Source organism: Rhinatrema bivittatum, chromosome 1, assembly GCF_901001135.1.
Source record: "Rhinatrema bivittatum chromosome 1, aRhiBiv1.1, whole genome shotgun sequence".
Lineage (NCBI taxonomy): Eukaryota > Metazoa > Chordata > Amphibia > Gymnophiona > Rhinatrematidae > Rhinatrema > Rhinatrema bivittatum.
The window spans coordinates 126,763,228-126,782,384 of NC_042615.1; the positions used below are offsets into that span (position 1 = coordinate 126,763,228).

General features: G+C 40.4%; 1 protein-coding gene across 2 annotated transcripts in view; it reads left to right on the top strand.

Moving 5' to 3' along the window:
* Positions 1-19,157, top strand: part of MTUS1 (microtubule associated scaffold protein 1) — a 204,265-nt gene that overhangs the window by 145,781 nt on the left and 39,327 nt on the right. For both annotated transcript variants that reach the window (XM_029587065.1, XM_029587059.1), the window contains exons 4-5: positions 10,469-10,683; positions 10,972-11,077. In XM_029587065.1, the coding sequence (XP_029442925.1) occupies positions 10,469-10,683; positions 10,972-11,077 (321 nt within the window). The remainder of the gene's footprint in view (positions 1-10,468; positions 10,684-10,971; positions 11,078-19,157) is intronic.

Consider the following 19,157-nt stretch of genomic DNA (forward strand, 5'->3'; position numbering starts at 1 on the left):
TACATCACAATGATTATACTTCTTGAAAATTGTCTTTTAAAAACAAAAGCCAGTTACAAAAGATTTTTGAGGTATCAAATGCTGGTAGGCCCCCTAAACTGCAGAGAAATAAAGGTTAACAGTGATACTTTAGCTTATGGGAGCTAATGCTCACTCTTCCTCTACACAGAATAGAGCAAAAGATGACATACAAAATATAAGTAAATCATAAGGCATACAACTATAATGTGAAAAAGGTGGGAGCAGTGTGTTGATAAATCAGAAGATAACGGACAGTATAATTTTATGGTTTAAGAGAGAAGACTGAGAAACACAGGGTTGGTTTTTTTTTTTGCTTGTAAATCCTTATTCAAACAGTCAAACATCTTAAGTTCCTGCTTGTGCTAAATTTTCCTTTAATTCTGATCATAGTCATTCATACAGTAATCTGGTTCCAGGAAAGTGCTCCTTCATGGGATGTTACCTTGGTCTTCCCTGTGATAGTTTATCTTGTAAATTTACTCTTGCTTTAAATATATGGCTTGTCTCAGCAGTATAGCATGCTTGTTATTTTCTGCACTGATTAATATATGCAATATTAGAGTAGCATGAATAGAATCCTCTAAATTGTCATTTAAATATCTTGTGGAAATAGTTGAAAATACTATTTGGAGGTGTATGGTTTAAGGGTTAGGGATGTGCCCAGCGGCGGATTCACGATGTCTGACCGGCCCAGGTATTCGCGACCCAGGACACATCACGTGGTCTGCCGAGCATGGCTCTGTCATCGCCGTGCACGGCAGACCACGTGACTGGAGCGATCGGCCCACCGTGCGATGCCCGATCCCCCGATAGGCCAATCCACCCCTGGATGTGCCTTTGTTTCAAATAAATTTAAAAAATGCAACAAATCAGGGCAATTGGTTTCATTTGAGGGTCCCGAAACAAAATTGGGCTCCTAAATGAAGGTAACCTTATTCGTTGCATTAATTTGAAAGGAATGCTTCGTGTCTAGGCCTCGCCGAGGCCCAAAGCAGGGGCCATGGCCTGTGCCAGAGCACGACTGCTGCGCCTCAGCCTAGACCCAGGTCCGAAGCTGGAGTCTCGCGTAGGGCATAGGATGAGGCCCAAATCAGGGGCCATTTCCTAAGCCTGAGCGCTACCCCAGATTCTCGGCCAAACTCACCCCCCAGCAAAAATCACTTACCTGATGCGTCTGGTATCGGATGGCAATGCCCGCTCCTGATGCCCATGCATGATGCCGTGGTCTGGCATGAAGACTGTGCCGGGACATCGGCCCGGAACCAGGCCAGGTCCCAACACCTGGACCCCGACTTATGGTAAGGTCCAGGCCTTAGAGCAAATTTCCAAACGAGCCTTTTCTCACATTGCACTAAGACTTCCAAAGAAATACTATTCTGTAATCTGAGATTATAAAAGCTTTAGAAAAGTGCTAAAAATGTATTTGTTTAGGGAAGCTTTTAAATGTGTTTTTCTCGATTATCCAGTTTTATGCTTTTTATCTTGTATTTTGATGGTGTGATTTGTTTGAAGTTTTGAATGTTCTAAACTATATTTGTTTAACTTTGTTGTAATCTACCTTGAACAATTTGAAAGAATGCAGAGTAATAAACTCCAGTAAATAAGTTGTTACAGTGGCAGCTGGTTGTGAGGAACTGAAGGACATTGTGAAAGTAGGACACAAACCAAGCCCCGGATTTTGTGTCTGATCCTGGTGATAAGTTTGTCAATCTGAGTTGTCTTCCAGTTTCAGAGTGATCCCATTCATTGCTATCAAAAACGTTTCTGGTGTGGTTATGACACCCAGTACCCTCCTCAGACAGAGGCATACTTTTTGATATTTCCTTGTCTTCTCTGACCACCTTTTTTTCCCCTCAGTCATCTAGCAGCAAAACTAACACCACAGGTTTTTTTGCTTCAAATATTTAATTTAAAACAGTTTTCATAGCCCTCACAATCCAAAGTATTTGGGTTATAAGTCAACATAACTAGTAAAATTTAAAAACATATATCAAATAGACATATTTATGAATAACCAAACACAAAATTATAAAAACATGAACAAATATCTCCTCTTTAAATAAAACCTCCTTAAAGTGCAGTCTGTCTATATTTATGGTCCATAGTATCAAATACCTATTTAAAATAAAATTTTCACTTGTTTTCCAAAAGTTAGTCAACACTGAATGGTTTCACTCTCATCAGATTGTTCCACTTAACTGGTCCAGCTACATTGACTGGGTGAATATTACATCAGGACATTCTAGAGAAGTAAAGTTCCTAGATGAAATACATGACTGCTTCATGGAGCAGCTGCTACAAGAATTAACAAGAGGGGAAACTATTTTAGACCTTAGTGAAACACAGGGTTTGGTGCAAGAGGTAACAGTGCTGGAGCCACTTGGCAATAGTGATCACAACATTATCAAATTTAACTTAACTGGAGGGAGTACAAAAAAAACCTACTGCAACAGCATTTAATTTTCAAAAAGATGACTGAGAAAATGAGAAAAATGGTTAGGAAAAAACAGGAGCAACTGCAAAGGTTGAGTTTAGCTCAGGCATGGATGTTTAAAAATACTATCTTGGAAGCCCAGTACAGATGTATTCCATGCATTAGAAAAGGTGGAAAGAAGGCTAAAAGATTACCAGCATGGTTAGAAGGTGAGGTAAAAGAGGCTATATCTAAAAACATCCTTCAAGAAATGGAAAAGGGATACAAATGAAGAAAACAGGAAGCAACCTATAAGCACTGTCAAATCAGATGCAAAGTATTGATAAGAAAGGCAAAGAGAACTTGAAAGGAAGCTTGCTGTGGAAGCAAAAACTCATAAAAACGTTTTCAGGTACGTTTGAAGTAAAAAGCCTGTGAAGGGAGTCAGTTGGACCATTAGGTAATCACGGGGTAGAAGGAGCACATAAGGATGAAAAAGCCCTAGCAGAGAGACTAAAATTATTTGGTTCAATATTCACTAAGAAAGATGTAAGAGATATACCCATGCCACAAATGATATTCAAAGGTGTTGATTCAGAGGGACTGAAACAAATATCAGTGAATCTGCAAGATGTACTAGGGCAAATTGACAAACTAAAGATTACCAAATCACCTGGACCAGATGGTATACATCCCAGAGTGCTCAAAGAACTGAACTGAAATTGTGGACCTGCTATTGGAAATTTTGTAAACTATGAATACCATAATCTATGGTACCTGAAGACTGGAAAGTTTCCAATATAATGTCAATTTTTAAAAAGGGATCAAGGGGTGATCCAGGAAATTGCAGAGCAGTGAGTGTGCCAGGCAAAGTGGAAGGGAACTGTCATAAAGAACAAAATTGCTGAACATATAGATAAGCATAGTTTAATGGGACAAAGCCAATATGGATTTAGCCAAGAGAAATCTTTCCTTACAAATTAGCAACATTTTTTTGAGGGCATAAACACGTGGATAAAGGTGAGTCCGATGATATAGTGTATCTGGATTTCCAAAAAGCATTTGACAAAGTCCCTCATGAGAAACTTCTTAGGAAATTAGAAAGTCATGGGATAGGGGCAGTGACCTATTGTGGATTGCAAACTGGTTAAAATATAGAAAACCGGGCTAAATGGTAAATTTTCCGAATGGAAAAAGGTGATAGTGGAGCGCCCCAGGGATCTGTTCTGGGACCAATGCTTTTTAATATATTTATAAATGACCTGGAAATGGGAACAAGTGAGGTCATCAAATTTGCTGATACAAAATTATTCAAAGTTGTTAAATTGCAAGAGAACGTTGAGAAATTACAAGAGAACATTGCAAAACTGGGAGACTGGTCATGCAAATGGAAAACGAAATTTAATGTAGACAAGTGCAAAGTGATGCCCTTAGGGAAGTGTAACCCAAATTATAGCTACAAAATGCAAGGTTCCACATTTTCACCACTCAGGAAGAGGATCTAGGTGTCATTGAAAATATGTTGAAATCTTCTGCTCTGTGTGCAGCAGCAGCTAAGAAAGCAAATAGAATGCTAGGGATTATTAAGAAAGGAATGGAGAATAAATCAGAGAATATTGTAATGCCTCTATATCACTTCATGGTGTGACCTCATCTTGAGTATTGCGTTCAATTTTCAAGAAATGTATAGCAGAATTAGAAAAGGTTTGAGAAGGGTGATGGAACAATTCCCTATAAAGAGAGGCTAAAGAGGTTGGGACTCTTCAGCTTGGAGAAGACTGCTGAGGGGAGATGATAGAAATCTGTAAAATGAGTGGACTGGAACAAGTAAACATTAATCAGGTTACTCTTTTGAAAAGTGCAAAGACCAGGGGGGACACAATGAAGTTACTGGAAATAAATTTAAAACTGAGTAAAAAAATATATTTCTCAACACATAATTAAGCTCTAGAATTCATTGCCAGAGGATGTGGTGAAAGCTATTAGTGTAGCTATAAAAAAAAAAAAAAAAAGTTTGACAAGCTCCTGGAGGAAAAGTCCATTAGCAATTAAGGGAAAGTTGGAACCTATCTACCTGGGATCCTGCCAGGTACTTGTGACCTGACTTTGGCCACTTTTGTAAACAGGATATTGGGTTTGATGGACCATTGGTCTGACCCAGTATGGCAAGTCTTATTTCTTAAGTTGTTACAAAGAATGTCCTTTTTCTCATCTCTGCCAGGCATACTTGCCAAACTAAAGGGATGTTCAGCAGCTTTCAACCCATTAATCTCAATGCTCCTTGCAGTTTAGAAATGTTAAACACACAAAAGTATAGTCACTCAAATAATGATATATTATAATGTTGAATTGGATCTACTAAACTAAGCCAATGCAGTGAGCCCAAAACAGGAGTGATGTGGTAAAATAATCTAGAGCCCATTATCATCCTTGTGACATTTTGAACTGCTTGTAAACACATTAAGATGATTGCTGGCGTACTAACAATAAAGTGAATTAAAAAGTCAGCCTTAAATTGGCTGACTTTTTACTCTGTTAAACTTCTACTGCCTCTTCACCGTACCAAGTTGTATTATGTCCCTGTTTTATTGTAACTGCTACTTTCTCTTTTAGCACCTGTTAATGTTTATTATATTAGTTTGTCACACCTTGTTAATTGTAAACCGGCATGATGCGATTCCCATCGCGAATGCCGGTATAGAAAAACTCAAAATAAATAAATAAAAATAAAATAAATTACAATAATCTAACTTAGGACTAAAGACTGCAATATGGCTTGAAAATCACTAATGGACAGATGGTTTTGGACCCCCACAATACTTGCAACTTAATGACTTAAGGACAGTCGCAATAAGTACCTTATCTGTTGTCTCAGATCGGGTTCCAATGGCACCCCTTATGGTGAGACATAATCACCCACTCCTCAAACTGAAAGGATGGGAGAATATCATCTAGTGAAAGTCTACTTAAAATCAGCTTTGATTTGTTCAATATTAAGCGAAAGCCAATTAGAATGCATCCATTCATGAACGTGTGCAAATATCCACTGCCTCTGCCACTGTTGTAATTAACACACAGAACTGAATATCACTGTTATGGCCTGTAGCCCACTCAAATTTGTTAGTACAGACCAGCAAGCAGGTACATGTTAAAAGGACAGGGCTGTTACCAGATAGGATACAAGACAGATGTTTGCCAATTTTTACCTTTTTGTTATTGGTTAGATAAGCATTCAAACTATCTGAATACATTTCCTGAGATTACTACAATTTCTAACTAACTAGAGTTTGTTTTGATTTATGCATCCATGTGGAGGATATGTCCAATAAAATTCACACACCTAATGGATATCTCAAAGCAGCATCTGAACAGATCCAGAGTTATAAGCAGGAAGGTTTCTGTGCTGTAACCAGGGTGAAAGCTGAACTGAAAAGGATCCAATATACAGTGGCTTGCAAAAGCATTTGACCCCTAAAGTCAGCAGACTTGTGTGGATAACAAATGACACTTATACAGATTGTTCCAGATAGTATGTTTATTGTAAACCAGTAGGCTCTTAAAGTAACTCTTTTGAAAATCACAATTCATTATGTCTGTACATTGTTTTGTAAAATAAAATTAAAAATTGAAAAATGCTTGCATAAATATTCAACCTCTATGCCAGGGGTAGGGAACCTATGGCTCGCGAGCCAGATGTGGCTCTTTTGATGGCTGCATCTGGCTCGCAGACAAATCTTTAATAAAAAAGTAAAAATCTTAACAAAACCCCCCACCCTCCTGACGCCCCCCAAGACCTCAAAAATTAATTTACTACAACCCCCCACCCTCCTGACCCCCCCCCCCCCAAGACCTGCCAAAAGTCCCTGGAGGTCCAGCGGGGGTCCAGCAGCGATCTCCTGGTCTTGGGCTGTCGGCTGCCAGTAGTCAAAATGGCGCCGACGGCCCTTTGCCCTCACTATGTCACTGGGGTCGACCAATGGCGGCGGTAGCCCCTGTGACATAGTAAGGGCAAAGGGCCGTCGGCTGCCAGTAATCAAAATGGCGTCGACGGCCCTTTGCCCTCACTATGTCACAGGGGCTACCACCGCCATTGGTCGACCCCAGTGACATAGTGAGGGCAAAGGGCCGTCGGCGCTATTTTGACTACTGGCAGCCGACAGCCCAAGACCAGGAGATCGCTCCCGGACCACTCCTGGACCCCCGCTGGACCACCAGGGACTTTTGGCAGGTCTTGGGGGGGGGGGGGGGTTGTAGTAAATTAATTTTGGAGGTCTTGGGTGGCGTCAGGAGGGTGGAGGGTTTTGTTAGATTTTTACTTTTTTATTAAAGATTTGTCTGCGAGCCCTGGACCCCCGCTAGACTACCAGGGACTTTTGGCAGGTCTTGGGGGGGGGGGCAGGAGGGTGGGGGATTGTAGTAAATTAATTTTGGAGGTCTTGGGGGGTGTCAGGAGGGTGGGGGTTTTTGTTAGATTTTTACTTTTTTATTAAAGATTTGTCTGCGAGCCCTGGACCCCCGCTGGATCACCAGGGACTTTTGGCAGGTCTTTGGGGGGGGGGGGGCGTCAGGAGAGTAGGGGGTTGTAGTAAATTAATTTGGTAGGTCTTGTATGGCTCTCACGGAATTACATTTTAAAATATGTGGCGTTCATGGCTCTCTCAGCCATAAAGGTTCCCGACCCCTGCTCTATGCTGTAGAATCTCCAAGCTTACATGTGCCGTCTCCTAGGTCGAGACTATGAATTACTCCTTGTAAGAATGAATGTTGACTGACCTATATATATTGTTTTATTAGTTTTATTTTCACTCAATTTTGCATCTATATAATTTACAAATTTTTATTTTGTTCAACTTTAGCAGATTTGACTTTTTATGCATTTTATTTACTTAGGTAAATTATCTTATGCTTATAAATGTACATCACTTTGACTATTTTGTTTAAAATTGTGATCAGTCAAATAAATGAATAGTAGCAAATGAAGGGTCATGGTACCATTTGCTGATGGACTGATTTCAACTGAACTAGAAGCCTAGAGAAGCAGGAACACAAACTGTTGGGCCAGAAGGAATCCTGATGCTTTTGATGGTAGAACAAAAGTACAAGGCAAAAATGTTTAAAGAATTCCAGTTTTTCCATTCTTAAATGTATGGCTTGCCCCCATATTGTAGTTGTAAGAATGCCATCACTTTTCAGTAGGGTAACATACATTTTACCCTTAATTTAGAAATGGAATAAATATCCAAAATATTTGGTTAACCAAAACCCTCCAGAACTCTCACACAATTTAATTTAAAACATTTATATATAAATACCATGATAGGACATCTAGAACCCATGACGTTTATTTATCTGCCTGATATCAAATAATAATTCAGTGGCTCTTACTGCATATCTAACTTGCTTTGGAGGGCCTTTAACTGAGTGAGTTAAATCTTATTCTTGTTTTGCAACACTTTAGTCCTAGAAATGAAATCTTCTAGATAAATATAATTCAACAGCACACTTCTAACATTTTTTTTTTGTACAGAATTGAGTGAAGCTTGGAATATAATGGACTGTTCAGGAGATTTGTTTTTAATTACTAGCAGGTCAATACACTTTCTACCCACTTTTCGGCCACGTTAGTCCAACCCACGATACACTATCCCTTTTAACCTACTCTTACCGCGTCTTTAAATCACCGGGTAACCCCTTCCACCCGCAGCATGTATATTACATGTAAATGATCGAATTAGCTATTCCCTCCCATACAGTAACGCGCACCCCGACTATCGCTTTTTTACCCTGCCATTTTGCCGCACGTTTAACCTGCTAACTTACCGCCTACCCTTACCCCTGCATTAGAGGCACGAAAAGCAGCCTTGCTTCGGGAGGAGGGGAGAGAGGACTGGCAGTGTAAAGCAACAAAGCAACTTAGTTTTTTTGCAGCCCCCCTCCGGAGACGGACATCGGCGAAGACGACTGCGGCTCCCCTGCCTCCAGCTGCCCGCGAAGATGGACGCCTGCACGGGCGAAAGCGGCCCTTGTGCGTGCAATTGAGCCGCTCAAGGCGTGACGTCACGACGTTTGGTGTCACGGCATGTGACATCACGTCTTGAGCGGCCCAATTGCACGCACAGGGGCCGCTTTCGCCCATGCAGGCGTCCATCTTCGCGGGCAGCTGGAGGCAGGGGAGCCGCGGTCGTCTTCGATGTCAGTCTCCGGAGGGGGGCTGCAAAAAAACTAAGTCGCTTTGTTGCTTTACACTGCCAGTCCTCTCTCCCCCTCATCCCAAAGCAAGGCTGCTTTTCGCGCTTTGCTTTGGGAGGAGGGGAGAGAGGACGGGCAATCCCGAGCGTAGGATTGCCCGTCCTCTCTCTCTTGCTACTTTTTTTTTTTCGCTTTTCGATTTTTTCCGCTTTCGTTGCTTGCTTCGGGAGGAGGGGAGAGAGGACTGGCAATCCCGAGCGTCTGAGAACCGTCCACTTCCTGGTATCTGTCATTTCAAATGTCATTTGAAATGACAGATACCAGCGTGTCCGTGAAGCGTTAGGCCAGCGCACCCAGGATACTGTATAGCGCTCTATACAGTAAAACGGGTTGCGCGGGCCTAACGCTTCACGGACGCTTCTTAGAAGCAGCTTGCATTTGCAAGCTATTTACATACAGTATCGAGCGGTAGGTGAGCTGGGCTGTGCGTGTGGCAACCGCGGGTGTGCCCGGCACTAACGCAGCTCTTCCTACCGCTCCTTACTGTATCGGCCTGTTTGTTTTTCATAGTTGGGAGCCCTTGGTCTCCCACGATTCTGTGGTAAGGGCTACAAAAGTCTATTGAAACATGGTTCATGTTTTAGATGTCTGTAATTCAAACAGAGAAAGAACTAGGACTGTGAAGAATGTTTTAGAGATAAGCCTTTTTATATGAAATATATCTAATTAAAATTAAGAACTTGCAGTGTCTGCAGTATATTTTTCTTTCATACATTTGAAATGTACTAAAAGACTTATTAGTCAGCTTTACATGGTGGAATGTGCTTTTGTTTCCTAATTCTTGATCAGCTTCTAACTGAGCAGAGGCTGATTTCTCCTTAGCTACGTTGCAGGGGGTTCATTAAAGACTAATGAAATATTAACTTTGTTCAGTGTAAATCTAGTTTTATGAACGAAAATCTGATCATTGCAAGTAAAGATGATCAAGCAAAGTAAAATAAATCAGGATTTAAGGGGGATAGAGTGGAGGATTGGGTTCAGCTTTAACTGTTTTAGCTATATGTTTAATTTCAATTTTAAAAAATATTGAATTACAGTGTACTTTCAGGGCTAACAAAAGGCAGATACAGGAAAAATCAATGAGGCATGTCTAGACTAATTGCAACTGAATTATAAGCCTGGTCTAAGGTCTGAATTCCTGTATAAATCTTTTTGGTGATGTTACTTAGGTTCATTGGTGTTTTGTAGTGCCCCCAGTGTTAATAGCTGCTTTTGAGGATCTAGTAGGCAGGCAAAAGACCCAGAGTTTACAGCACTTCTGAATCAAGAGAGGTCTGCAATTGAACCTGCGGTGAGAAAATATTGGATAAATCTGTTCATAAGGGCTACTGGGTTTGTGGCTCTGTTGGCCTAAAAAGGCTGTGTTCCCCATGCAGGTACACTTTTGTGTTTTGTGAGTTAATATATAACCTTTTTTTTTGTGGCCCAATGTAAAAATAAGCAAAAGGCAATGTATATAAGCTTTCAAGATCGCAGACCTTTACCTGTGACTTTGTAAAGTTTATATACTTATATCGTTGAATTATTCTTATGTTTGCCTTATAAAGGTACCATGGTTTACAAAAAAAAAAAATAATTTTCTACAGGACCAACACAGCTACTAGAATTCTGTACTAGTGTAGTTGGTGAGCTCAAACTCTGGATGTTGCCATTCATTTATGTAAATATGCTGCACAGTGTTTCCATTTTACCCTTTATGACACTCATTTCACTAGTTGTGAATAATGTGAGTAACAGAAATATAAAACTATTCAAGGTTAATTTACATGTCCTATCTTTTTACAGTAATTAGTTCGACTGCATGTGATAACTTGGAGAAGGAAAAGAATGATTTGCAAAACGCTTATGAAGGAGTCATTCAGAAGCTGAAGGACCACCACCAAAGTGAGCTGGAAGAACTGGAAGAAAAGCTTAAACAATTTTACAGTGAAGAGTGTGAAAGACTGCGGATTATGTTTGTTGAAGAAGCAGAGAAATATAAAACACAATTGCAGACTAAGGTTTGTAGCTGTGGATTAAGAGAGAGTTCTGTGTATCAAACTTCTTAACAATTGCAATTTTTGGTTAATTCTGATAATAGGAGCCTCCCCAGCACCTACTTTTCTGCTGCTTAACTTTGGTTATAATGTATCTGTAATTTGTCATAAAGTGCCATTGCCTATAGCTGTAAAATATTTTAAATGCAAGATGACTTAAAAAAAAGATATTGTTGAGCAGTTCATTATATATAATGGATTCAGAATAACCGATTCAATAGTTTCAAAGCAGTATTCATGCTGTATTTGCAGGTTGATGAACTAAATAGTACGCATGAGAATCATAGGCTGGAGCTGGAAACCAGCCATTCAGAGAAGGTAGAACTCATGAAGACTGCATATGAAGAGTCTTTCTCAGGTGAGTATGATGTACAGACTTTAGATTTTTGGCCAAAAATAAAGTAGCTTGCATTTGATGTTGCAGTATTGGATTTGATGTTTGCCCCATTTCTTCCATTGCGTTGTAAGAAGATCTCCTTTTGTATATAAAGAAATAGTCTCTTGCTTTAATGCCAACAGGATATTGTGCTGTATCAGGTTTGTCTTTAAATTTTGTGAAAACACTTTTGGCCTTGGAAAGAAACTATTTTGCTTAAGCTAAACTTCATGTAGCAGATGCTGTTGTGCCCTAAGCTTTAAGCAGCATATCCAAAGGTAATGTTTCCTGATGGGAATTCTGTGCTTATTGAATTTGTTGAGAAGGGGCTACTTAAGTGTATACTATTGTGGTACTTAAAGCGAGGAAAACAATAGTATGTTGTCATGAATGTGATTGCCTACCGAAATGATGCATTTTTTTCTTGTAATCCATAATCACTCTGCAAGATGTAATGGGCACCTTGCCCATCAAATATCATTACTATGAGAGAGTGCTCTTTAATTCTAGTATAGGATGAACTTGCTCTTTCACTGAAATGTCATGGTTTGTTGAAGTTCCTATTTCCTGTGTAAACCTTTTTCATATTTTGTTCTAAGTTGAGAAGGGTGTTTGCATCCATTTCCCAGGGGATAAAGTTAAAAACCAGCTCAGCCTCAGCTGTTAACAGTTGATATCACATGAAGACTTAAAACTGCACTTTAAGAATTCATAAAGGTTTCTTTTTACTTGCTAAAACAGTGGTCCTCAACCTTTATTCTGTCGGACACACCTGACAGATGGTTCTCACATGCGTGACGCACTGAACACATGATTGCCACAGAGCTAAATGTAAACACATACTCTGTATCTATAGGAATCACCCTACCCCCCCCAAAAAAAAGAAAAGAAAATGGGTGCAGAATAGAACTAAGACATTCCCCGTTCAGTTTACCATACAAAAAAAGATATTTCTGGTGTCCTCTCAGTAACAGCAACATAAACACTCTCTCCTACCAGGCACAACAGCCCTCCTTATGAAAAAACAGTAATATACCACCAGTGCATGTCCTACCGAGAAAACACAAATAATATTGATACAAATGCCTACATGCTAGTAAAATACCTCGCCTCTGTCACACACTTAGAATCGACCTTCAAGAACAGAAAGACCGCAAATTACAAATATGGAGACAAACTGGAATGGTAACAAGCCTATCTATGAAAAGGCAACACTATAAATATTTAACCAAGCCCTAAACAGCAATACACCTCCTGTGAGGAAAACAGAACAAGCCAAGCTGCTATAGATCCCTACGCAGAAACTACAAGCTTGCAGAATACCCTACCTGGGTGTCACACGCAGAACACACAGACCATCACCAAATACAGAATAAAGTGACCATCAAGTTAATGTTTGTTTTCCATTATTGCACTGCATACAGTCAGTCTGGCTTCTTGGTGTTTCCAGTTCAATTTTTGTCTCTACATTTCTATTTATACATTTCCCAAGTAATATAAAATAATTCTAAAGCTAGAATAATAAATGTTTCAAAACAAGTGACAGAATAACATCCAGTCATTAAAAACTTATAAAATTATTAAAAAGTCTCCTAACACCAATAAAATATTTCAAACAGCAGACACATCACATAACACCCAATAATTAAAATAGTCAATCGAGAGAGAAACTTAAAGCCACCTTTACTTACCCTCTCCTGCAATTCTCTTACTCCTTTCCCTTGTAGGTCAATAGCACTCACCAGAAGCAGCAATGGCTGCTGAAGTTCTGTCCTCATGCTCTTCTTGCTTAGGGCCCATGATTAGTCTGGCGCGCGCGCACCTACACACACTGTAGTCTCTTACATACCACACTCATCTTTCTCTCCCACACGCACCTGACTGATCTTTCTCTCACTCATGCTCTTACATACACACATAATGGCTCACTCTGTCTCACCCTACCCCCAAGACACAGGGCAGCTACAGCACAAGGCAATAAGAAAAAACATATGTAAGAGCAAGAGACTGGTCGGAGAGGTGACTGTGTGTGAGAGATTGGCCAGGGAGGTGATGAACAACTAGTCAGTTGCAATCACAAAAATAAAATAATCTCTCTTAAAATAAAAGAATGTTTCTAAAACACACAGTGCCCTTTGAAACATCCTCATATGAAAACAAAACAATAAGTGGATAGATTTAGGGTTTATAGCAGGGGGCTATTGGACATGAGCTCCTGGTGAGCTTTGGAGCAATCTCTTGCAGGAACAGACTTCATCCTGCATTGCCATGGTAAAGGAAGCCCCCAGAATCCTCTCTCCTACAAAGTGGCTTTGGCCAAAACTCTTAACTTTGCTCATTTGTACTTTTGCTTTTTAAGTGGAAAAAGTCTTTCTTTGGCCTCTCTTCTCTTCCATTGCGTCTGTGGGAAAATATCCATGAGTACAGCGAGTACCCTAGTATATTCCCCGTGTGCAATATTCACTGCTCACACTATCTCACACACATCGCATCCATCATTCATTCATTCATTTTAGCCGATTTCGGGTTTCCTGTTCTCCATATTTTGGTTTCATGCAAACAATTTTATCATAATCAAATTGTTAACAAGAGTCTGTTAGAACAGTCTGCCGGAAAGATTGCTAAAACCTGGGGACGTTTGTACAGTTTGAAGGACTTGAGAGCTTAATCTGGGGGTGACATTGACCAGCTTTGCAGAGGAGCCTGCAATTCCCCCCAGGCTTAGCTTCCTTTGCTCCTTCCTGAAACATCTATGCTAAGTGGTTTTTACCACTAGGGTGGCTACTGCCTGCTTTCGGAGCGGATGGCCGGGCTCTCAGGTATAGAGTGAGACGTCAAATCAGAGGCCTGACTGGAAGCTAAACATCTGCTGCAGCGGCATGGCCCTTTCTTCTTCCCGAATGCCAGGAAAACATTTTCTCTTCTGGGCCGCAGAAAAGAAAAGGCCATGTTGCTGTTGTCGGCTTCCACAAACACTGCTAATGTTCCACGCCAGGTTTGAATGTGCCGAAAGCATGGGCTGGAATGGCAGCAGAGTTCGTTGAATTGTGTGCATCTCGCCAGGGCGAGGAAAGGGAGGGAAGAGCAGTGGGAGACCAGGAAGTGCATGATACACCTGCCAGTTCTTGGCAGCAAGAAAGTGGCATCTTGAACTGTTTTCACATTGGGGTTTGTTTTTGTTTAACTGTTTCTGATGATTTACTACGCTTCCTGGTTTCCTACTGATGGCTAGCCAGCTAGTATTGCTGGCATCATGAGGTACCCAGCATAGCATTTAAAAGCTGTCAAAGGAGTACATCCCTTAGTACAGGGATGGCCAACTCTGGGTCTCAAGAGCCATAAGCAGGCCAGGTTTTCAGCATATCCACAATGAGCATGCATGAGATGGATTTCCATGCACTACCTCCATTGTATACAGATATACCAGACCTGTTGTAGTTCTTAAGGACCAGAATTGGCTACCCCTACCTTAGTATGACCTTTAGGATACACTCCAGGACAGTTCGGGGGGTATGGATTCATTCTGTAATAGCTCTAGGGAGCATTGTTTAAAACTAATTAGAATCTTACCAGAGGTTAAGAATTTGTTTTGTTAGTCTTCTCCCACCGCTGTATCGGGCAGTTCTGCCTGATTTGATACTGCTCTTGTATGGGCTACTGGATAATGTAGGGATAAAACTACAAATCTAAGAATGTCTTAGTTTATTTTCTGATCCAACCTCTAAAAACTATTCTTTGATTTGTCAAGATTCAGTAATTTCTTTAGTAATAGTATTTTATCAGTTAAACATACTTGATTAGGTATTGTGGAAATATATATCGTAAGAACATAAGGAATTGCCATGCTGGGTCAAACCAAGGGTCCATCAAGCCCAGCATCCTGTTTCCAACAGAGGCCAAACCTGGCAAGTACCCAAACACCAAGAAGATCCCATGCTATTGATGCAATTAATAGCAGTGGCTATTTCCTAAGTAAACTTGATTAATAGCAGTTAATGGACTTCTCCTCCAAGAACTTATCCAAACCTTTTTTGAACCCAGCTACACTAACTGCACTAACCACATCCTCTGGCAACAAATTCCAGAGCTTAATTGTGCATTGAGTGGAAAAGGATTTTCTCCAATTAGTCTTAAATGTGCTACTTGCTAACTTCACGGAATGCCCCCTAGTCCTTCCATTATCTGAAAGTGTAAATAACCGATCCACCTCTATCATATCCCCCCCCTTCTCCAAGCTGAACAGCCCTAACCTCTTCAGCCTTTCCTCATAGGGGAGCTGTTCCATCCCCTTTATCATTTTGGTTGCCCTTCTCTGTACCTTCTCCATTGCAACTATATCTTTTTTTGTGATGCGGCGACCAGAATTGTACACAGTATACAAGATGCAGTCTCACCATGGAGCAATACCAGAGGCATTGACATTTTCCGTTTTATTAACCATTCCCTTCCTAATAATTCCTAACATTCTGTATGCTTTTTTGATTGCTGCAGCACACTGAGCTGACTATTCCAAAGTATTATCCACTATGATGCCTAGATCTTTTTCCTGGGTAGTAGCTCCTAATATGGAACCTATTGTATAACTATAGCAATGGTTATTTTTCCCTATATGCAACACCTTGCACTTGTCCACATAAAATTTCATCTGCCATTTGGATGCCCAATCTTCCAGTCTTGCAAGGTCCTCCTGTAATGTATTACAGTCTGCTTGTGATTTAACTACTCTGAATAATCTTGTATCATCTGCATATTTAATAACCTCATTCATCATATTCCTTTCCAGATCATTTATAAATTATATTGAAAAGCACCGGTCCAAGAACAGATCCCTGAGGCACTCCACTGTTTACCCTTTTCCATTGAGAAAATTGAGCATTTAATCCTACTGTTTCCTGTTTTTTAACCAGTTTGTAATCTACGAAAGGACATCTCCTCCTATCCCTTGACTTTTTAGTTTTTTTAGAAGCCTCTCATGAGGGACTTTGTCAAACGCCTTCTGAAACTCCATATACACTACCTCTACCGGTTCACCTTTATTCACATGTTTATTATCCCCTTAAAAAAAAAAAAAGAAGCAGATTTGTTTAGGTGATGCTATACACTTAGATGCACTTTTACAGTTTCTAAGTTAGCACAGCTGTTAGCACATTTGTGAAGTTGCACAGATTTCACTAGTATACATCCTACCAGCTAACTAACAGCTGACTGTTAAGAGCTAGTCTGTTTTCTAACCACACTGATAAACAGTGACTGAAGGAGGATGTAGTCTGTGCAAGAAGTTTGTGCTGCTGGACAGGAATGCAATGTCAAGTACAGGGACCTAAGTCAGCAGGTCACAGGAGATAATTTATTTATTTTATTTATTATTTTTTTATACAGACATTCGATCTGAGATAACACATCTGTTTACATTCAGGTACTGTAGGTATTTCCCTATCCCCAGAGGGCTTACAATCTAAGTTTTGTACCTGAGCCAATGGAGGGTAAAGCAACAGCAGGATTCAAACCCTGGTCTCCTGGTTCATAGCCCACTGCTCTAACCACTAGGCTATTCCTAGGCTATTCACTAGGCTTTTCAGCTTCTTTGTAGGAATCTTCAGGTTCTGTGATTGTGTTGAGATCTCAGCTCAGTGTCTTTAGGTCTCAAGCATGCCAGCAGCAGTATTTGAGTACCAGCAGGTGCATGTCCATTGGTTGACTGGGTCCATGGGCAATGGCAGTCTCTGGTAATGGCCCTCCCTTGCTGTCTAATTTTTGGGTTCCACTTATATAGCCAAGAGTGCATGCATATTGATGAGGATCAATCTCTGCTCTTGATTGGAGAACTCTCCTGTGTACAATTCTGGTCGCCGAACCTACAAAAAAAAAAGATAGTTGTGATGGAGAAGGTACAGAGAAGGGCAACCAAAATGATAAAGGGGATGGAACAACTCCCCTCTGAGGAAAGACTGAAGAGGTTAGGGCCTCGGAGGGAACTTTCCTTCCACCTCCCCTCACCTTCCCCCCCCCCCCCCCCCCCGGCCCTATCTAAACACCCCCCTACCCTTGGCAGATTTACACCTGCCGAAAGCAGGTGTAAATCTGCGTGCCGGTGGGCTGCTGGTGCGCCATCACCCGACCCGGGGGCTGGTCCGGAGGCCTCAACCACGCACCCGGGCCGGCGCCACGCCCCTGGCCCCGGGACTTATGCACGTCCCGGGGCTATGCATGCCTATGCAAAATAGGCGTGCCGGTGTGCGAGTGCCCTGCACATAAATCCGGCCCTTAGTGTTTGGGTACTTGCCAGGTTCTTGTGGCCTGGATTGGCCACTGTTGGAAACAGGATGCTGGGCTTGATGGACCCTGGGTCTGACCCAGTATGGCAATTATGTTCTTATGAGAGCTAGGTAAATGCATAGACTAAGGAATGCTTACAGATAAGCAGGGTCCATTCATGGCTTTTTATTTTAGATTAAGCCAGAGTAAATAGTTTCTGGAAGTCATCAAACAAGGTTTATAATCTTATGTCTGCATATTCTAGGTCTCAATACAGTGGAAAAATCCAAAATCCTTTAGCTGCAGTCTTTCAAAATAGTTTGACTTGAAGAAAATGACTTTTGGCCTAAGTGATATTTGTGACCTATATTGTGTCTACAATAAATTCCTTAAAATTTTTATATATTGAATTTCATTTAATAGAATTTCTTCCTTGCAAAGGAAAACAACAAGAAGAAAAGGGAAAAAAATCTATAGAACATATTACATAGTAATGCAATCTTATTTTTAGTTATTTTTGTTTGCTCACACTGTAGGCTGTCTTTGGCGATTTGTAATCCATCTCCTAGCTGATGCTGGGCCATTGATTACATTCTTTTTTTATGCTCTCAGGAGCCTATGAGAACTTTTTGATAAATATTAGTTTGCATTTATCTTGTTTCAGGGTTAGTCATTTTATGTGTTGGGAATGTTTTGATTTTGCCTTTTCATTTATTTAGACATTTTATATACAGTGGTTCCATGTATAGATCACAGCAGTTTACAAAGTGACTTCCATAGTTATTCAACAAACAATGATTGGTTATCTTTATGGAAAATTTTACATTTTGTGTGTCTGGATTCAGTTTTTGGCCCATTGAGATCATTCTTGATAGAAGGAAGAATTACAGGCAGAAAGGGAGCTATGTAATGTTATCTTCGGTTTATATACTGCTACATTAAGTAAACAAAATCAATAAACTATGAAACAAAAGTTTAAAACAAAGTTGGCTCTTCAATACAAAAGTTACAGATGACGTACCAACTAAGTTGGTTGAAGGCATTAACTGCCAAGGATTCACTGCTTTTGGAGGATAGAGTAATGCTGGTTGGTATGCCCGGAACTGGATTTGGCTATGATGGAACTACATCTGCGCAAAGTTTACAATTAATGGAAATCTATATCTTGTAATATGCTGAATGTATTAATTTTTTTATGATTTGGAGGATCATAGTGGCACTACAGTTTTCTGACTGCTCAGATTAAACAAGTTCTGGATCATTGTCAGAAAATAGCATCAGATTCCATGGAAATGAAGTAACACATTTTTTGGATTAGAAATGTTTCTCTATAAAATCAGATGTTAGTTGGAGACTAATATGCAATTGTTGGTCAAAGACAGTGTAACTCTTCACAATAAACTTGAGAACTTAGAGAATGTGAATCTAGAAATTTGCGATAAGTTTTTCCTTATTTTTACACATCTCATAAGGTGAAAAACTCAGAAGTGTCAAAAGCACTGACCACATCTTTTACACACATTTCAAAAATATTCTATCAATTTTAGGGTAATTTTACTTCTGAGGGTAGACAGGCTCCAGTTTCTTTTTATTGCCTAGATCTGTTAGCAGTTCTAGACCCGTCAAATGGAGGTTCCTATTTCGGCAGCTTTGAAAAATATATTAGCTTTGGATTCAGAATGGCTGCTTTAGATGCTTCTCAAACATTGAGTATTTCCTGATGTAGCTCAGGCTACACAAAACGGGACAGTTTCTGTTAATGAATTCTCAGGGATTGCAGTTGGGGGGGTGTCCTCATTTTTTCTAC